This window comes from Rhinoraja longicauda, chromosome 26, assembly GCF_053455715.1.
Source record: "Rhinoraja longicauda isolate Sanriku21f chromosome 26, sRhiLon1.1, whole genome shotgun sequence".
Lineage (NCBI taxonomy): Eukaryota > Metazoa > Chordata > Chondrichthyes > Rajiformes > Arhynchobatidae > Rhinoraja > Rhinoraja longicauda.
The window spans coordinates 10,079,114-10,095,167 of record NC_135978.1 but is presented as its reverse complement, the minus strand read 5'-3'; the positions used below and the strand labels follow the sequence as shown (position 1 = coordinate 10,095,167).

Sequence of the window (16,054 nt, the reverse complement as noted above, 5' to 3'; positions counted from 1 at the left end):
ATTTTGTGTCTGTATTCAGTACGATTGTCTATTTACTTCACGTAGTGGATTTGAATCAATGTGCATGTCCACATGTCATCATAATTGCAATTTCCAGCCAGAGTTCTATGTTTGAACTCAGACATGCCTGTTGTACTGGGCTATCAACAGCCACTTCAGACGCCTTGTATCAATATCACTCTCTAAGATAATGGAGAATATACTGTTAAAATAACAAGGTATTAGAGATAAGGGTGTGTAGAGTGAGAGAGAGAATTTCTTATGTGTGATGAGCATCTAGATCAGCTTGTTTATATACCTTTATAAGATCACCTCTCAGCCTCCTGCACTCCAAAGACTAAAGCCCTAGCTGCCAATCGCTCCCTACAAGCTCAAGCACTTCAGTCCTGCCAACATTCTCGTAAATGTTCTCTGCACTCTTTCCAGCTTAATGGTCTCTTTCCTCTAGCAGGGTGACTAAAACTGAACACAATACAACAAGCATGGCCTCAGCAATATCTTGTACAACTGCAACATAACAGCCTAACCTCCTACACTCAATTCCCTGAAGGCCAAAAGCTGCCTTCACCATCCTATGTTCCCGCAATGTCGCTTTCAGGGAACTATGTGCTTGTACTCCGAGATCCCTCTGCTCTGCAACGCTCCCCAGGGCTCCACTGTTCACTCTGACGATCCTGCTCCAGTTTGACTTCCCAAAATGGGACACCAAAATCCATTGCTCTATCCCCCCCCCCCCCCCCCCTTCGTGAATGCAGTGCAGAAGGCAGCAATACCCTTAGCCTGTGAAGGAGTGCAGAACGCACGACAGCATCCTCAAGATCTCTGCCGTAAAATGCAGCCAACCCAAAATCCCTGTCAGTCCCGCGTTATAATGACGGCAAATTCTGTGAGTTTTCTCATCGTTGCAACTTCTGCAAACGGGGAGTTCATAATCATTATAGATATTATGAGCCGTCTAACGTCAGAGTCGCAGAGTTTGCAATCCTCTTCCTGCGTGTCTTTCTTGGGTTCCCGCTGATCTCCCAGGTCATCTTTCCACTGTTGCCGATGAATGCATTGGTCTCACCAGAAGCTATGAAAGGCCCGGATAGAGTGGACATGGAGGGGATGTTTCCACTTGTGGATCGACACAAAAAGCTGGAGTAACTCAGCGGGACAGGCAGCATCTCTGGTGAGAAGGTGGCCTCTTTCCACTGGTGGGATAGTCTAGAGCCAGAGACCATAGCCTCAGAATAAAAGGACATACTTTTAGGAAAGGAGATTAGGAGGAATTTCCTCAGTCAGAGAGGATGGTGAATCTGTGGAATTATTTGCCAAAGAAGGCTGTGGAGGCCACGTCAATGATTATTTTTAAGGCAGAAATTGATAGATTCTTGATTAGTACAGGTGTCAGGTGTTATGGGGATAAGGCAGGAGAATGTGGTTCGGAGGGAAAGATAGATCAGCAGAGATGATTGAATGGCGGAGTAGACATGATGGGCCGAATGGCCTAATTCTGCTCCTATCACTTACGAACTTATGAAGTTCTACTTCAGCTCTTTCCCGAAGAAAATATTTTCTGACACGTAGACGTGTTGCAAGTGATCCCACGAACGACAGCAGAAGGGGTAACAAAAGAAAGATGAGGAACACGAGCATTGGAACAACCCGGCGCTGCAAGAGTAAGGACGTTGAGAAACCTTGTGCAAAGGTCCCTCCTGTCACCAGATGCGCTGCAGTGCTGATGATAAATGTAAGCATCAGCTGAGGGAGTCTTGCCTAAATAATGAGGAAGACATTGCTTGAGTGACCGCGATCCATCATTTGTAGCAGATTCCTGGACACAAAAACAAAATGATTGAACAAACGTGACTGCAGGAGACGAGATGGTCCTGTGGGTTTTCGGAAAGCCTGTTTGTCCACCAACAGACCTGACACTGTTGAGCCTGACCAAGGCTTCTGACGCCACTGATTTTTTGGGAAAGCTATTGATTTTCTTGCTACAAAGTGAAAGGTCCCAGGTTCATCACTGAGCTTATTTACACCACCGAGTTTGATGCTGGAAGCAATCTAGCAACTTCAATAACTCTCCCGTACAGTTATCATATCATATCATATATCATATATATACAGCCGGAAACAGGCCTTTTCGGCCCACCAAGTCCGTGCTGCCCAGCGATCCCCGTACATTAACACTATCCTACACCCACTAGGGACAATTTTTACATTTACCCAGCCAATTAACCTACATACCTGTACGTCTTTGGAGTGTGGGAGGAAACCGAAGATCTCGGAGAAAACCCACGCAGGTCACGGGGAGAACGTACAAACTCCTTACAGTGCAGCACCCGTAGTCAGGATCGAACCTGAGTCTCCGGCGCTGCATTCGCTGTAAAGCAGCAACTCTACCGCTGCGCTACCGTGCCGCCCTACAATATCCTTCAATAACTCTCATTAACTTGCACGTGGATTCTTGCTGCATTGTCGGCAGCTCCGCCAGGCACAAATTGAACGTAAACTTCTCTTTTCATCTTAAAGCTGTTCCTAACATGACGATGACTTGTACAAATGATCACGCTTGACTTTGAGATCTGTTAGGTGTAGAGGCACAGAAATATGTTTTGCGGCAGGAATAAGGACTGTGTTTCATGGTGCAGTAATTGATTTTTTACTACTCCTGTTCCCTCACTGGCATTTATTCAGCAATGAAAGGAAACAGCAGACAGTAAAATTTGCAACTGTGATCTCCCTCCTGATTCAGGGAAGAACAAGTGGGGACGTTCTACATCAACGGTAGACTTGACAACATTTTAATGCCAAGCCAAGTGCCAGTAGTAAAATGAAAAAATTGGACCCCTGCTAGTTGGAGAATGAAATGCTAGTTTGTAAATTTGACAGGCTGACTTTTGGAATATGTAAAGAGTTCTGAAATGAACACCAAAATATTCTCCATTCGTTTAGCATTTCTTTTTTGTTTTGACGACTTGGGGCTTAAAAATTCCAAATACTGCCTGGCAGTCTTGATGCTCCACAGGAGAATTTGGGAAAACTCCTCAGATTGCCAAGCAGATGTAGATTCATAGACACCCATGATAGTTTTGGTGACGTGGTTTCAAGTGTCAGCTTTTCAAAATATATACTTTTAATTCATTAAGTAACCAGCCCTCTGGAATTTTGTCATTCTCACTGGTTGCATTCTGTGCATTAGGATGGGCGTGAATGTCCCACACAGCACCCAGCAAAGTTTAAACACGCAGTTGTCTTTATTGAAGAAGGGTTGCGCCCCGTCCTTTTTCTCCAGAGGTGCTGCCTGACCCGCTAAGTTACTCCAGCACTTTGTGCCTGTCTTACTTGTCATTATTCATTTTGTTTTTGGGCTGCAAGGGATCGTTGAAAGAGTGGATGACCGAACCAGGTGGATTTTCAGAGGTCTCCATTGCATGTGAATTATGAACATTTTTACCTGTTGATTTACACTGGCAGGCCTGTACATTTTGTTGACTTGTGAGACATTTCACAGAAGCCAAATGGGATACAAATCATCAATTTTGGCATCCCTGCTCTCATTCTGCACTTGCGAGTGTGCAGTGCAGCAGATTTACACTTGCTATTCACCCTCATCACATGTAAATAACGAGCTTCATGTATTTTTGGGAAAATCTTATGAAAAATTAACTTATGGCAAGTTGTATCACATGCTGTCTAGGAGTGATCAATTCTTCCGAGACATGCTCTGAAGAAAATATTTCCTAGCTTCTCCCTAGCCTCTGATTCTGAAGTTGCTGTGGCCTAGCTGTCAATTGAAAACAAATTTGCAGGCGAAATGGGACACGATGATGTAGCCTTTAGACGCTAAAAGCGTTCTGAGATCAAAAATGGTGCTTGTTCCGTTGGTCAGCCATGTTCATAAGTTCACAAGGCCTTGGAGCAGAATAGGGCCATTCGGCCCATCAAGTCTACTCCGCTACTCAATCATGGCTCACACATCTTTCCCTCTCAACACCATTCTCCTGCCTACTCCCCACTACCCCTGACACCTGTCTTGTGGGTTGCCATATTGTTGATGCTGTCAGGACCCAGGCACTAAATGTTTGGTGCTAGTTTGTAGAATGGGCATTTCATATCATGACATTCATCACTCTGCGATCCATGTCAACCCCCCCCAATCATGTCTCTTCACCACACATTAGACTTGCCATTTCAGCCGGGCTCCAGTCAGTTTGATCTTCATTCTTCCCAGCACTGGTGGGGATATAGGACCAAATTGAGTTCTCATTCGTGTCGGCACAGTGGCACAGCGGTAGATGAGCTGCCTTAGAGCGCCAGAGACCCAGGTTTGATTCTGACTATGTGTGCTCTCTGTACGGAGTTTGTACGTACTCCCTTTGACCGTGTGGGTTTCCTCCGGGTGCTCTGATTTCCTCCCACATTCCAAAGATGTACAGGTGCTTCGATTGATTGGCTTTGGTAAAATTGGTAAGTTGTCCTTAGTGTGAAGCATAGTGCTGGTGATGGCTGGTCAGCATGGACTCGGTGGGCTGAATGAAGGGCCTCTTTCCTATATTTATAAAGTGTACATTAAGGACCAGGGACACATCCAGACTCAAGTTTGATTGAAGTTTTCATGTTTGAGTTCAAAGGATTGAAAGTTCTACCCAACTTCCCTTTTTTGCTTGTCTGAGGTTGACAAGAATACAATGTGGATAAGGAACTTAAACCGCAGCGTTCCTATCTCAGACAATCCTTTGCAAGCAGTCGTGGGTACCAGAAGGAGAACCCATTTCCAGGATAAGCATGATAATGTGGTGTGACCCCAGCAGGCCGAGACACCTTCATTTTCACCTGCTGTTAGCAAAACCATCGATCTCTGGAAAAGATGACGAGATTAAAAGATTTGATTAGGTAGTTATTAAATAATTATTTCCAGAACCCAGAATAAGAGTTTTGGAGGTGAGTGGGCATTTAAAACAAAACAGAGTTGAACTTGTAGTACTATATAGCACATTTCAAGTTACTGACTGATATAACTTTGGAACTGGCAAATAGTTATAGAATTGTTCAATTTAGAAACACGCTCTTTGGCCCATCACATCTATGCCAAACCACCGTGCTAGCTAGACTAATCCTGTTTACCAACATTAACTCCACATCCCTCTATGCCTTGCTCATTCAATTGCCTGTCGAGGTGTCTCTTAAAAATTGCTACTGTTCTTGCTTCCACCACCTCCTTTGGCAGCTCAATCCGGATACCAACTACACTTTATGTGAAAAAGGGTCCTGACCTGAAATGTTGCCTATCCATGTTCTCCTGAGATGTTGCCTGACCTGCTGATTTATTCCAGCATTGTGTCTTCCTCTGGCTATGTACCATATCTATCTATTTCTTTATCATGTCACCTTTCAGACTCCTTTACTCCAGCGAAAACAGGTTTGTCCTTTCCAATCAACGTTCCATTGTAACCCAACGCCTCCAATTCGAGCAACAACCTTGTGATCTTATCTGCACCTTCCTAGATTAATCTATTGACTCTATGACTCTACGAAGAAGGGTTCAAGCGACTACCTTAGATGGGCATCTTGATCAACGTGGATAAGTTGGGCCAAAGGACCTGTTTGCATGCTGTAGGACTCTCTAAGTACTGGCTGGTAATTCATCCTTGTCCAGTAGCATTAAGTATTTTACTCCGCTCCCAAAAGTCTTCCCATCGAAGTCAAAAGAATGAATTTCAGGGTCAAGTTCAACAACTGAAGCTCTGCTTTAACACAACCGAGCTGCCGTGAATTTCTAGGCTAGATCTTTGCTCAAGTGACAGTAAAAATCTGGAGTTGTCATCCTTCAGGTGTCCCACCTCCCCACTTTGAGCAAATAAAACAAAACTTGGATTGAGGTTACTTGGAATGAAATTTCAGAAGATGTGCGATTTTTGTTAGGCCTGGTGCAGCTTCATGGTAATATGTAATAATTTGCTGTTCATAGCTCAGTGTTGGTGCATGCTTTGTGATGTATCAGTAAATGCCAAATAAAATGTAGCTGGATGAACAATGAAGAGCAAGACACAAACATTCCAGTGGATATCGAACAGGGTTGCAAACAATTCTTCCACATTGCAGTGACGTTTCTCAAAGCAGCATTGAAATCCCGTAAAGATGCAAGCTGGATTGAACACAAAAAAGTTAAAAAACACTTAATTTTATTTCCCAAAAGTATCCGCGAGAGAAACTATCCGCAACATGTCACGGATAGGATGATCAGCAATTAACTTGCTGTTGCTGCATGGATGTCTTTAGACGGTGTTCAAGATTCACAATCAATAAATCTTCAGGGGACAGGCAGTCAAAGGTGCTCTTATGAGGCAAAGGGAGAAGATCTGAGACGCTCTGTCAATATATCATGAGGGAGTCAGTGGAGCTGATAATGAAGTCCTGGTGCAGTAATGCTTGGACTGCTGATCATTCAACGCTGTGATCGCTGTGTCCAAATTGAAACTTTTTCTTTTGGGTACTTCCAGCAAATGAATTAATTCTGAAGCATCGCACTGCATTCTCACACTGCCTTTCCTCAAGTTCGCCTTTCTTTGATCCCCTGTTCCGCAACTGCGGACGAGGCTAAAATCCCCAGTGGAGAGGTAGCTTTAGAGGGTTTGTGTTATGGTATGGTTACTGAAGTCATACAGTCATAGAGTGATACAGGGGGGAAACGGGCCCTTCGGCTCAACTTGGCCACACCAGCCAACATGTCCCAGCTACACTAGTCCCACCTGCCTGCGCTTGGTCCACATCCCTCCAAACCTGTCCTATCCATGTACCTGTCTAACTGTTTCTTTAACGTTGGGATAGTCCCAGCCTCAACTAACTCCTCTGGCAGCTTGTTCCATACACCCACCACCCTTTGTGTGAAAAAGTTACCCCTCAGATTTCTATTCAATCTTTTCCCCTTCACCTTGAGCCTATGTCCTCTGGACCTCAATTCCTCCACTCTGGGCAAGAGATTCTGTGCCTCTACCCGATTTATTCCTCTCATGATTTCATATACAATTGTGTATTTGAATCTATTGTTATGCCCCGGGTTTTTTTCCATTGATTCTTGATCACTTGATTGATTTTGCCGAAAGGCTGAACTTGATGAGGGAAGTGGTGGTGTTCACTCTAACAGGTTAGCAGGGTCACCATTACTGACTGGATATTTTCTGGTGGATTACATCAGGAGGTCTATAGCCACTCTTGGTACTGGATACCCGAAATGTTCTGCATCCAACCTCCCTGCACCAATACCAGACTGAGCCCGTTCACCAGAGTGGAACGTTCTTCATTATTAGCCTCATAATACCTCATGACTGATAAACTCAACCAATTCATATGAAATTTTAAAAAGTAACATTTTCTGTGAATGTTCATGTGTTTTTTGTCTGTAGTATTGTTCACAGCAGTGACTTTGACATATATAGAGTCATAGAGGCATACAGGCCCTTCGGCCCAACTTGCCCACACCAACCAATATGTCCCAGCTACACTCGTCCCACCTGCTGCCATTTGGTCCATATCCATCTAAACCTGTCCTATCCATGTACCTATCTAATTGTTTCTTATACATTACGATAGTCCCGGCCTCAACTACCTCCTCCGGCAGTTTGTTCCATACACCCATCACCCTTTGTGTGAAAAGGGTCAGATTCCTATTAAATCTTTCCCCCTTCCCCATAAACCTACGTCCTCTGCTTTCTCGATTGCCCTACTCTGGGCAAGAGACTCTGTGCGTCTACCCGATCTATTCTGAATTTCTTCAGTCCCTGCGGATTCCCAATGTGTAACCATGGTTGGCCATTGTGAGGAGACTGAAGATGACTGTGCAAGCAGTTCTTACCATGTCACTAAGTGGAAAGCACTTGCTTTTTGTTTTCTCACATCGATCCAGTAAATCTATCTCTACTGTAAGGTTGCAAGAGGTCACAAAATGATGGACAAATTCAATTGGGTTCTCCAACAAACTGAACGCCGAGCTGGAAGTTGTGTTTTTCTCTGCTCTGCTTAGAATTGAAAATGTAACAAACTAAGCAATGAATTCTTGGTGTGTGTGTGTGCAGGTGGGGTGGGGGGAAGAAATTACAGATGGTTTAAGGATATAATTTCCCCTCAGGAAAGTAATTGTAGCGATAGAACGAAAATGCCCACCATTTTATTGGAGTATTTCTGGATAAGAGCAGCTGCAGAGACTACAAGAGCAGAAGAGAATGAAGCTTGTGGTTTAAGTGTGGAAACCGGGACCACAGGGTCTGCTGAACTTGTAATAGCTTGTTGAAACTCTGCAACAATTCAGTAAGGTGATAAGGTACAAGGTAGTTATTTACACAGTGACCACTGATGCCGTGAATAGCCCTGGCAAGAGCCATGGAAGGGATATCAATTGCAGTGTTTGTGATGAGACCTCCTCTTCATCGGCGAGCTGAAGCATATACTAGGCGACCATTTTGTGTCCGCAACGGGCCTCCCGAGATTGTGGTTTGGGCACCATTTTAATTCCCCTTCACCTTCCCGCACCCGGCTGCCTGTCCTGGGCCTTCTCATTCCCACGGCGAGGCCAAACACAGACTGGAGGAGAAACGCAACATATTCCACAAAACACAAAGTGCTGCAGCAACTCAGTGGGTCAGGCAATGTCTATGGAGGAAAGGGTCCTGACTCAAAATGGTGCCTGTCCATTTCCTCCGCAGATGCTGCCTGACCCGCTGAGTTTCCCCAGCATTTTGTTTTTTGCTCAAGATTCCAAAATCTGCAGGTCCTTGTGTCTACACCTCATATTCTGCAAGAGTAGCACACTGCTCAGAGACATGAACATCAAATTTTCCAGTTTCAGGTAACCAATAAACTCCCTCTCCCCCTTCCCCTTCTCCCTTTTCCCTTGCCCCTCCCTTTCCCCCTCAGCTTCCGCTTCTCCCCTTCTCCCTCCCTTTCCCCCTCCCCCTCCCCTTCCCCCTCCCCCCTTCCCCTTTCCCTTTTCCCTTGCCCTTCTCTTTCCCCCTCAGTTTCCACTTCTCCCTTTCCCCCTCCCCATCCCCTTCCCCCTCCTCCTCCCCTTCCTCCTCCCCTTCTCCCTCTCTCTCCCCCTTTCCCCCTTCCCCCTCCCCTCCCTCTTCCCATGTTCTTTTCCCACTCCTACCAGTTCACTGTTTCGTTCACATTTTCTGACCCTGTCCCCCTCCCCACTTGGCTCCATCTGCCCATCACTCCCCTCCTTGCCCAGTACCATTTATCTCTCCCTCACCCGCACTTCGATGTATTGACCATCTTTCCTCTTCTCTCCCTCCAGTCCATGTCCTTTTCGCCTCCATGGATGCCGCTTGACCCTCTCCTGAGTTGTTCCAGCGCTTTGTGTGTTTTTTTTGCTCCACTTGTCGCCCGGTGTCCGCCGAAAATCTTCCTTCCCGAAACACCGGTCAGTGGCAATGCAACAATCAATCAAATTCAACCTGTGTGTACAATATTCCCTCGTGAGCAGAGCCTTCGATTTGAAGCCGCTGTTTTCAGTCCTGCATGTTGCCAGGCAATACACAGCTTACAGCAGCAATCGCTCGATGGGAAATGCAATTGCAACCGGGCTGAGTTTTCTCATCCGCGGTCCTGAGATTAATTGTAGTCTTTTCATTAAGATCACAAGAGGAGAAATTGATCTGGGGTTCAGTGCTCCTGCCTCTGTTTTACACCCATTGCCTGCATTTGTCACTCGGTTTGATAGATGGAAATGAAAATAAGGTGGTGTCTTATTTTTCAGTTTATTTTTTTTGTCACAACTGACATCAATTTTGTTTAATAAAGTCATAAATTATTTTAATGGGGATCTCATAGGAGAATATAGTGTGTGTGCGGTAATTAAGTCGTAAAGCTGTCCTGTGACAGCCTGTTTATGATTTTGCTGTTGAGAACAGCACTTAAGAAACTTTCTCCATTCTGTTGGTTCAGCAGAGTGGTGAAGAGAACAAGGGGATTGTTTTAGCACTCGTGTGCATTCGGAAGGTGTGGCTGTCACTGCCATTGCCGGTATTTATTGTCTTTCCCACTTTGCTCTGAGCTAAAGAGGCATTTAAGGGTCTGGAGTACTATCCGGGTTAAACTTAGCAAGATAGACACAAAACGCTGGAGTAACTCAGTGGGACAGGCAGCATCTCTGGAGAGAGGGAATGGGTGATGTTTGGGGTCGAGACCCTTCTTCAGGCTAGTCAGGGGAAAGGGAAAACGGAAGATATAGACAGTGACGCAGAGAGATCTAGAACAAATGAATTAAAGATATGCAAAAGAGTAACAATGATAAGGGAAACAGACCATTGTTAGCTGTTTGCTAGGTGGGAACGGGAACCTGGTGCAACTTGGATGGGGGAGGGATGGAGAGAGAGGGAGTGCAGGGGTTACTTGAAGTTAGAGAAATCAATATTCATATGACTGGATTAGCAAATTTAGCCAGGATGGCAGATTTTCTTCTTGAAAGACTACACTGAACCATTTGGGTTTTACAGCAACGCAGTAGTTCCACAAAAACTAACTGGCTTCTTCAATTACATTCTCTGTTTAATTCCCCAGCTGCATTGTAGGATTTTAACTCGGGTTTCTGGATCAGAGGTCTAGCATTTAGCCTGTCAGTGCAGTAACTTATTCACCATACCAGACCCTACCATGTTCTTCTCTGCAAAGCCAATGCTTGGTCCATGAGCTCACTGCAGTTGTGGGACTTATTGTCAGCTCTCTTTCTTGCCATATTACATTCGCTGCACTTCAAAAGTGCCCAACGAGACTTGGTGCAAAATGCCGGAGTAACTCAGCGGGACAGGCAGCATCTTTGGAGAGAAGGAATGGGTGACGTTTCGGGTCGAGATCCTTCTTCAGACTGAAAGTCAGGGGGAGAGGGAGACTGGCGATATGGAAGGGTAAGGTGTGAAAACAACAGATCAAAGCAGACGAAGAGCAAAGAAATGTAACATGGTTTATCGTTAGCTAAGGGGAAGATCCTTCTTCAGACTGAAAGTCAGGGGGAGAGGGAGACTGGCGATATGGAAGGGTAAGGTGTGAAAACAACAGATCAAAGCAGACGAAGAGCAAAGAAATGTAACATGGTTTATCGTTAGCTAAGGGGAAGCTGTCATATAAGGCATACAATCAGTAAAATTAATCAGGACAGTGAAACTAGTCGGAAAACTAGGGTTGGGGAGGGATGGAGGGATTTGGTGCATCCTGATTTTACTGAGGACATTGCATATATGTAGGTTTGTTCTTGATTGATAAGTTTGGAATTGTTAATTTTTGTTTGCATATATTTCTACAGAAATAAGAGAAGCCTTTCGAGTATTGGATCGTGATGGCAATGGGTTCATTTCAAAGCAAGAGTTGGGCATGGCCATGAGATCCCTGGGCTACATGCCCAGTGAGGTGGAACTTGCAATCATCATGCAGAGGTTGGATATGGATGGTAAGAGCACCCTTATCACAATGCTTTGTTCGTGCATGTATGTGTGTGTGTATGTGTGTAAGAGAGAGAGAGAGTAAGATTCCTCTAATTTATCAAATGCATGAGTGACATTTAAGTACTTAATTATTTAACAAGATCTTACTGAAATATTAAAGGACAATTTTCTCAGTAATTACTATGGAAAAGCTGGGATTGTCCTCCTTGGAGCTGAAAATAAATGGAGATTTGATATTTTTCAAATCCTGAAGAATTTCACTGCCGTAAGTAAGGAAAGGTAGTTTTCAATGGTTGAAATGTCGATACCCAGAGCACAGATTTAAAACTTACGATGACTGGAGAAGATTCAGTGATAAATTCTGAAAATGGTGATTGTTTCAGGGTTGGAATCCATCTTCTGAAAGATTTTTTTCAAGATGGACTTAGGTGTAGCTTTGAAAAGGAATTCTATTCAAATGAAGAATGGCAGGGAAGTGAAAATAAAGGTGGGTGGTGGGATAAATGGACTTCTTTTAAAGAGTTGGAGCAGAATAGTGCACCCCTTTTCCTTGTGCTCGTCTATCACTCTATAATCCAAGTATTAGTCATCCACGTTAGTTTTGCTGGATAATTACAGCTGGTGTGGTCGCACTGCAGTGACACTAAAAGGAATTTTAATAAGCTTGCGGCAGTCCGGTCTAAAAGGACCTTGACTTGGAAATCCACGAAGACACATGGAGCAAAATCTCGAGAGGGTGAATCCACAGTCATGGGGAGAGATGGGGTTCAGATAGACGGCAACTTGAAAAGTTGGGTGCACAGATATTGGGAACTATCTGGACATATCTAAATATTGCATGTAGCTTCGAAGAACTGTAAGTGGGTGTCCTTTGTTATGGAGGGGATGTGGGCTCTGAATCTCAATTCCAGAAGGAAAATCAGGATACCAAGTGAAAGAAGTGGTCTGTCTAATCTTTCTGGCAGGGTAGGGAGTTGGAGACTGGGCATAAAGGTTGGGATTGATGGTGGTGGGAGTGCAGGGTGGGTGGGCTATTGATAGCTGTGTTTTGCTTAATCTATAATTAAATGAATTAGGGGGTCATCCATGACTGCTGACAAGGATGTTGACTTGGGCCTTCTGACGATGCTGATGTAGAAGAGGAGAAAGGGATGGCCAAGAGTAGACCCTTGTAAAAGCTCAGAAGTAATTTTGTGGAAAGATCCCGTTGCCATTGATGTTTTGACTATCATTGAGTTTGATTGGTAGACTAAGAGAAAGTATTCAGGTTGAACAGGGGTACAGATGGAAAGCTTAGGACAAGGATACAGTGATCAATTAAGTCAAAGCCAAAGTCACAGGGAGAATGTGCAAACTCCACAAAGTCAGCATCGGAGGTCAGAATTGAACCTGGAACGATTAGGCAGCTGTTCTACTTTCAGTCTCACTGCACTACCTCCAGTGTCACAATAAACAATAGACAATAGACAATAGGTGCAGAAGGAGGCCATTCGACCCTTCGAGCCAGCACCGCCATTCAATGTGATCATGGCTGATCATTCTCAATCAGTACCCCGTTCCTGCCTTCTCCCCATACCCCCTGACTCCGCTATCTCTTGAATGCATTCAGAGGATTGGCCTCCACTGCCTTCTGAGGCAGAGAATTCCACAGATTCACAACTCTCTGACTGAAAAAGTTTTTCCTCATCTCAGTTCTAAATGGCCTACTCCTTATTCTTAAACTGTGGCCCCTGGTTCTGGACTCCCCCAACATTGGGAACATGTTTCCTGCCTCTAACGTGTCCAACCCCTTAATAATCTTCTATGTTTCGATAAGATCTCCTCTCATCCTTCTAAATTCCAGTGTATACAAGCCTAAGTCACTGCACTGCCTTGGTTTGTACCAGTTGAAATTGTGCCAGTCAAACATAAATGCACTGTTTTTCTTAAGTAAAAAACAATTGTCCAGATAGTTAATCAGAGGTCAGGATCATCCTCTGTAACATTGAGTCCTTCTGATTGATTTTCTGATCATGTTGGCCCAGGTTTAATACTATAAGGTTAATAATGGCGCTAACATTATGCTTGAGTGATTCCTAGGTACTCCTTATGTCTTCAAGTGATTTGTCTGATCAGGAGATTATTCTGTGTTGTATCAACACGCAAATTATTACTGATGATAACCGCTGCACTGTTCCACACAGATGAAGGGGGATGAAGAAGGGCGAACAGGTGAAACATAGACATAGAAAACATAGAAAATAGGTGCAGGAGTAGGCCATTCAGCCCTTCGAGCCTGCACCGCCATTCAATATGATCATGGCTGATCATCCAACTCAGTATCCTGTACCTGCCTTCTCTCCATACTCCCTGATCCCTTTAGCCACAAGGGCCACATCTAACTCCTTCTTAAATATAGCCAATGAACTGGCCTCAACTACCTTCTGTGGGAGAGAATTCCACAGATTCACCACTCTCTGTGTGAAAAAAAACTTTCTCATCTCGGTCCTAAAAGACTTCCCCCTTAGCCTTAAACTGTGACCCCTTGTTCTGGACTTCCCCAACATCGGGAACAATCTTCCTGCATCTAGCCTGTCCAACCCCTGAAGAATTTTGTAAGTTTCTATAAGATCCCCCCTCAATCTTCTAAATTCCAGCGAGTACAAGCCGAGTCTATCCAGTCTTTCTTCATATGAAAGTCCTGCCATCCCAGGAATCAATCTGGTGAACCTTCTCTGTACTCCCTCTATGGCAAGAATGTCTTTCCTCAGATTAGGAGACCAAAACTGTACGCAATACTCCAGGTGTGGTCTCACCAATGCCCTGTACAACTGCAGCAGAACCTCCCTGCTCCTATACTCAAATCCCCTCGCTATGAATGCCAACATACCATTCGCTTTCTTCATTGCCTGCTGCACCTGCATGCCTACTGGTGTACCATGACATCCAGGTCTCGTTGCATCTCCCCTTTTCCTAATCGGCCACCCGAGGTAGCCATGTCTTATATTCTCAGAGAGTACCTAGTGCTACCTGGGACAAAATGCCCACAGTTCCCTGCCATGCACCAGAGGAGGCAAGTGGTACTGGGAGTCCAATGACCTGTTGTTGGTCAAGGAAAAAAGCTGTGATATTAGCTTTGGGGGAAGTAAAGAACTTACAGAGTAAAATCCATCCTTTTAGCCAGCATGCTGTCATTGTTATATTAAAGAGTCTAGTTAATGGGATTTATTAAATAAAGTTATTTTGATTCAATTATTTAGTATCTGTCAACCCAACTCTGGATTGCACTTGATTTTTTTTTACCTGAATTTACCTAAACCAATAATTAGAAGTCACCAAATAATTAGGAGTTTATCTAAACCAATAATTAGGAGTTACCAATAATTTGCAGTTTACCTAAACCAATAATTAGGAGTTTATCAAAACCAATAATTAGGGGTTACCAATAATTAGCAGTTTACCTAAACCAATAATTAGTAGTTACCAATAATTAGGATTTTTTTTAAACCTGAATTTATCAAAACTAATAATAGGAGTTAGTTACTCCAGGGTGGAATCTGCCTGAGCAAAGTGTCAATGTCTTGAAAATATGAATTCAGGTTAAAGAATGGTATTGGACCCTTGGTGATCAGATAATATATTAAAGAGATTTATTTTACGAAGGACTCTTTGTTAAAACAATAGTTTGCTCAAGTTTTCCTTTAATTACATTCTGTGCATGAAATAGGATTCCAGAAGTTGTGAAGGAAATGGAGATTGAGGTTTCAAATATTTATCATTTTGTGTATGAAAGTCATTTGTTATATTACAAAAATCTGACAAATAAGGGCTGGGTAATTTGGTACAGTGGCCTGCTGTGTGTATAATGGCTTTGTCATAATTATTGAAAAACCTTGCAGACAAACATATTTGATGGCAGTATTTGAAGAGTTTGGCTCTGCAAAAAACTAATTTGCTTAGGAACATAATTGCATTATATACCCATAATGATATGAACAGATGTAAACTGATACAGAATGATGGAGTACAATTGGCTGCATTTCTAGTTGGTAAGATCGTACCTAGAGCAACTTTGCTGATTCATCATCAGATTGTTCTGACTTTTAAGACTTTTAATATACTTCCACGTAAAAGTACAAGGAATTAATTGGAACACTGACTTGATTCAGATTGTATGGTTATGCCCTCTTTGAAATTTCCCACTTTTCACGTCAGAGATTTGTTATATATTAAGTCCCTTCAGAGCAAAAAGGCCATTAAAATCAGCGGGGAGTGAGTTCTGGTCTTTCAGAAAATGATTACTTAAAGCTATTTTCTTTGATTGCTGCAACTTGACTACGGAGAATGTGAATTGCAGAGGCAGTGTGCTCATGTCTGTTCTTGCCTGTTCTGATCCAAGCACCAGGATCTACAAATGACTGGGGACAATGCCTGTTCAGGCAGTACTTTGCTGCCTAGCAGTGACTGAGTTGCATTAAGTGCTGGAAGATGAACTACAGGTCACCTTGATGATTGTGCAAATGTATATAGAACAGTTCACTGTTCATGTTCAAACGTCTTTATCGGTTTCTTCATGAAACAAGGCAACAAAAGAGAGACTACAATCTTGCACGGCGTGGCAGCGGTAAATATGTTGCCTTAGAGCGCCA

General features: G+C 43.7%; 1 protein-coding gene across 2 annotated transcripts in view; it reads left to right on the top strand.

Moving 5' to 3' along the window:
- caln1 (calneuron 1) overlaps positions 1-16,054 on the top strand; it is a 286,740-nt gene that overhangs the window by 23,552 nt on the left and 247,134 nt on the right. For both annotated transcript variants that reach the window (XM_078422471.1, XM_078422470.1), the window contains one exon: positions 11,288-11,431. In XM_078422471.1, the coding sequence (XP_078278597.1) occupies positions 11,288-11,431 (144 nt within the window). The remainder of the gene's footprint in view (positions 1-11,287; positions 11,432-16,054) is intronic.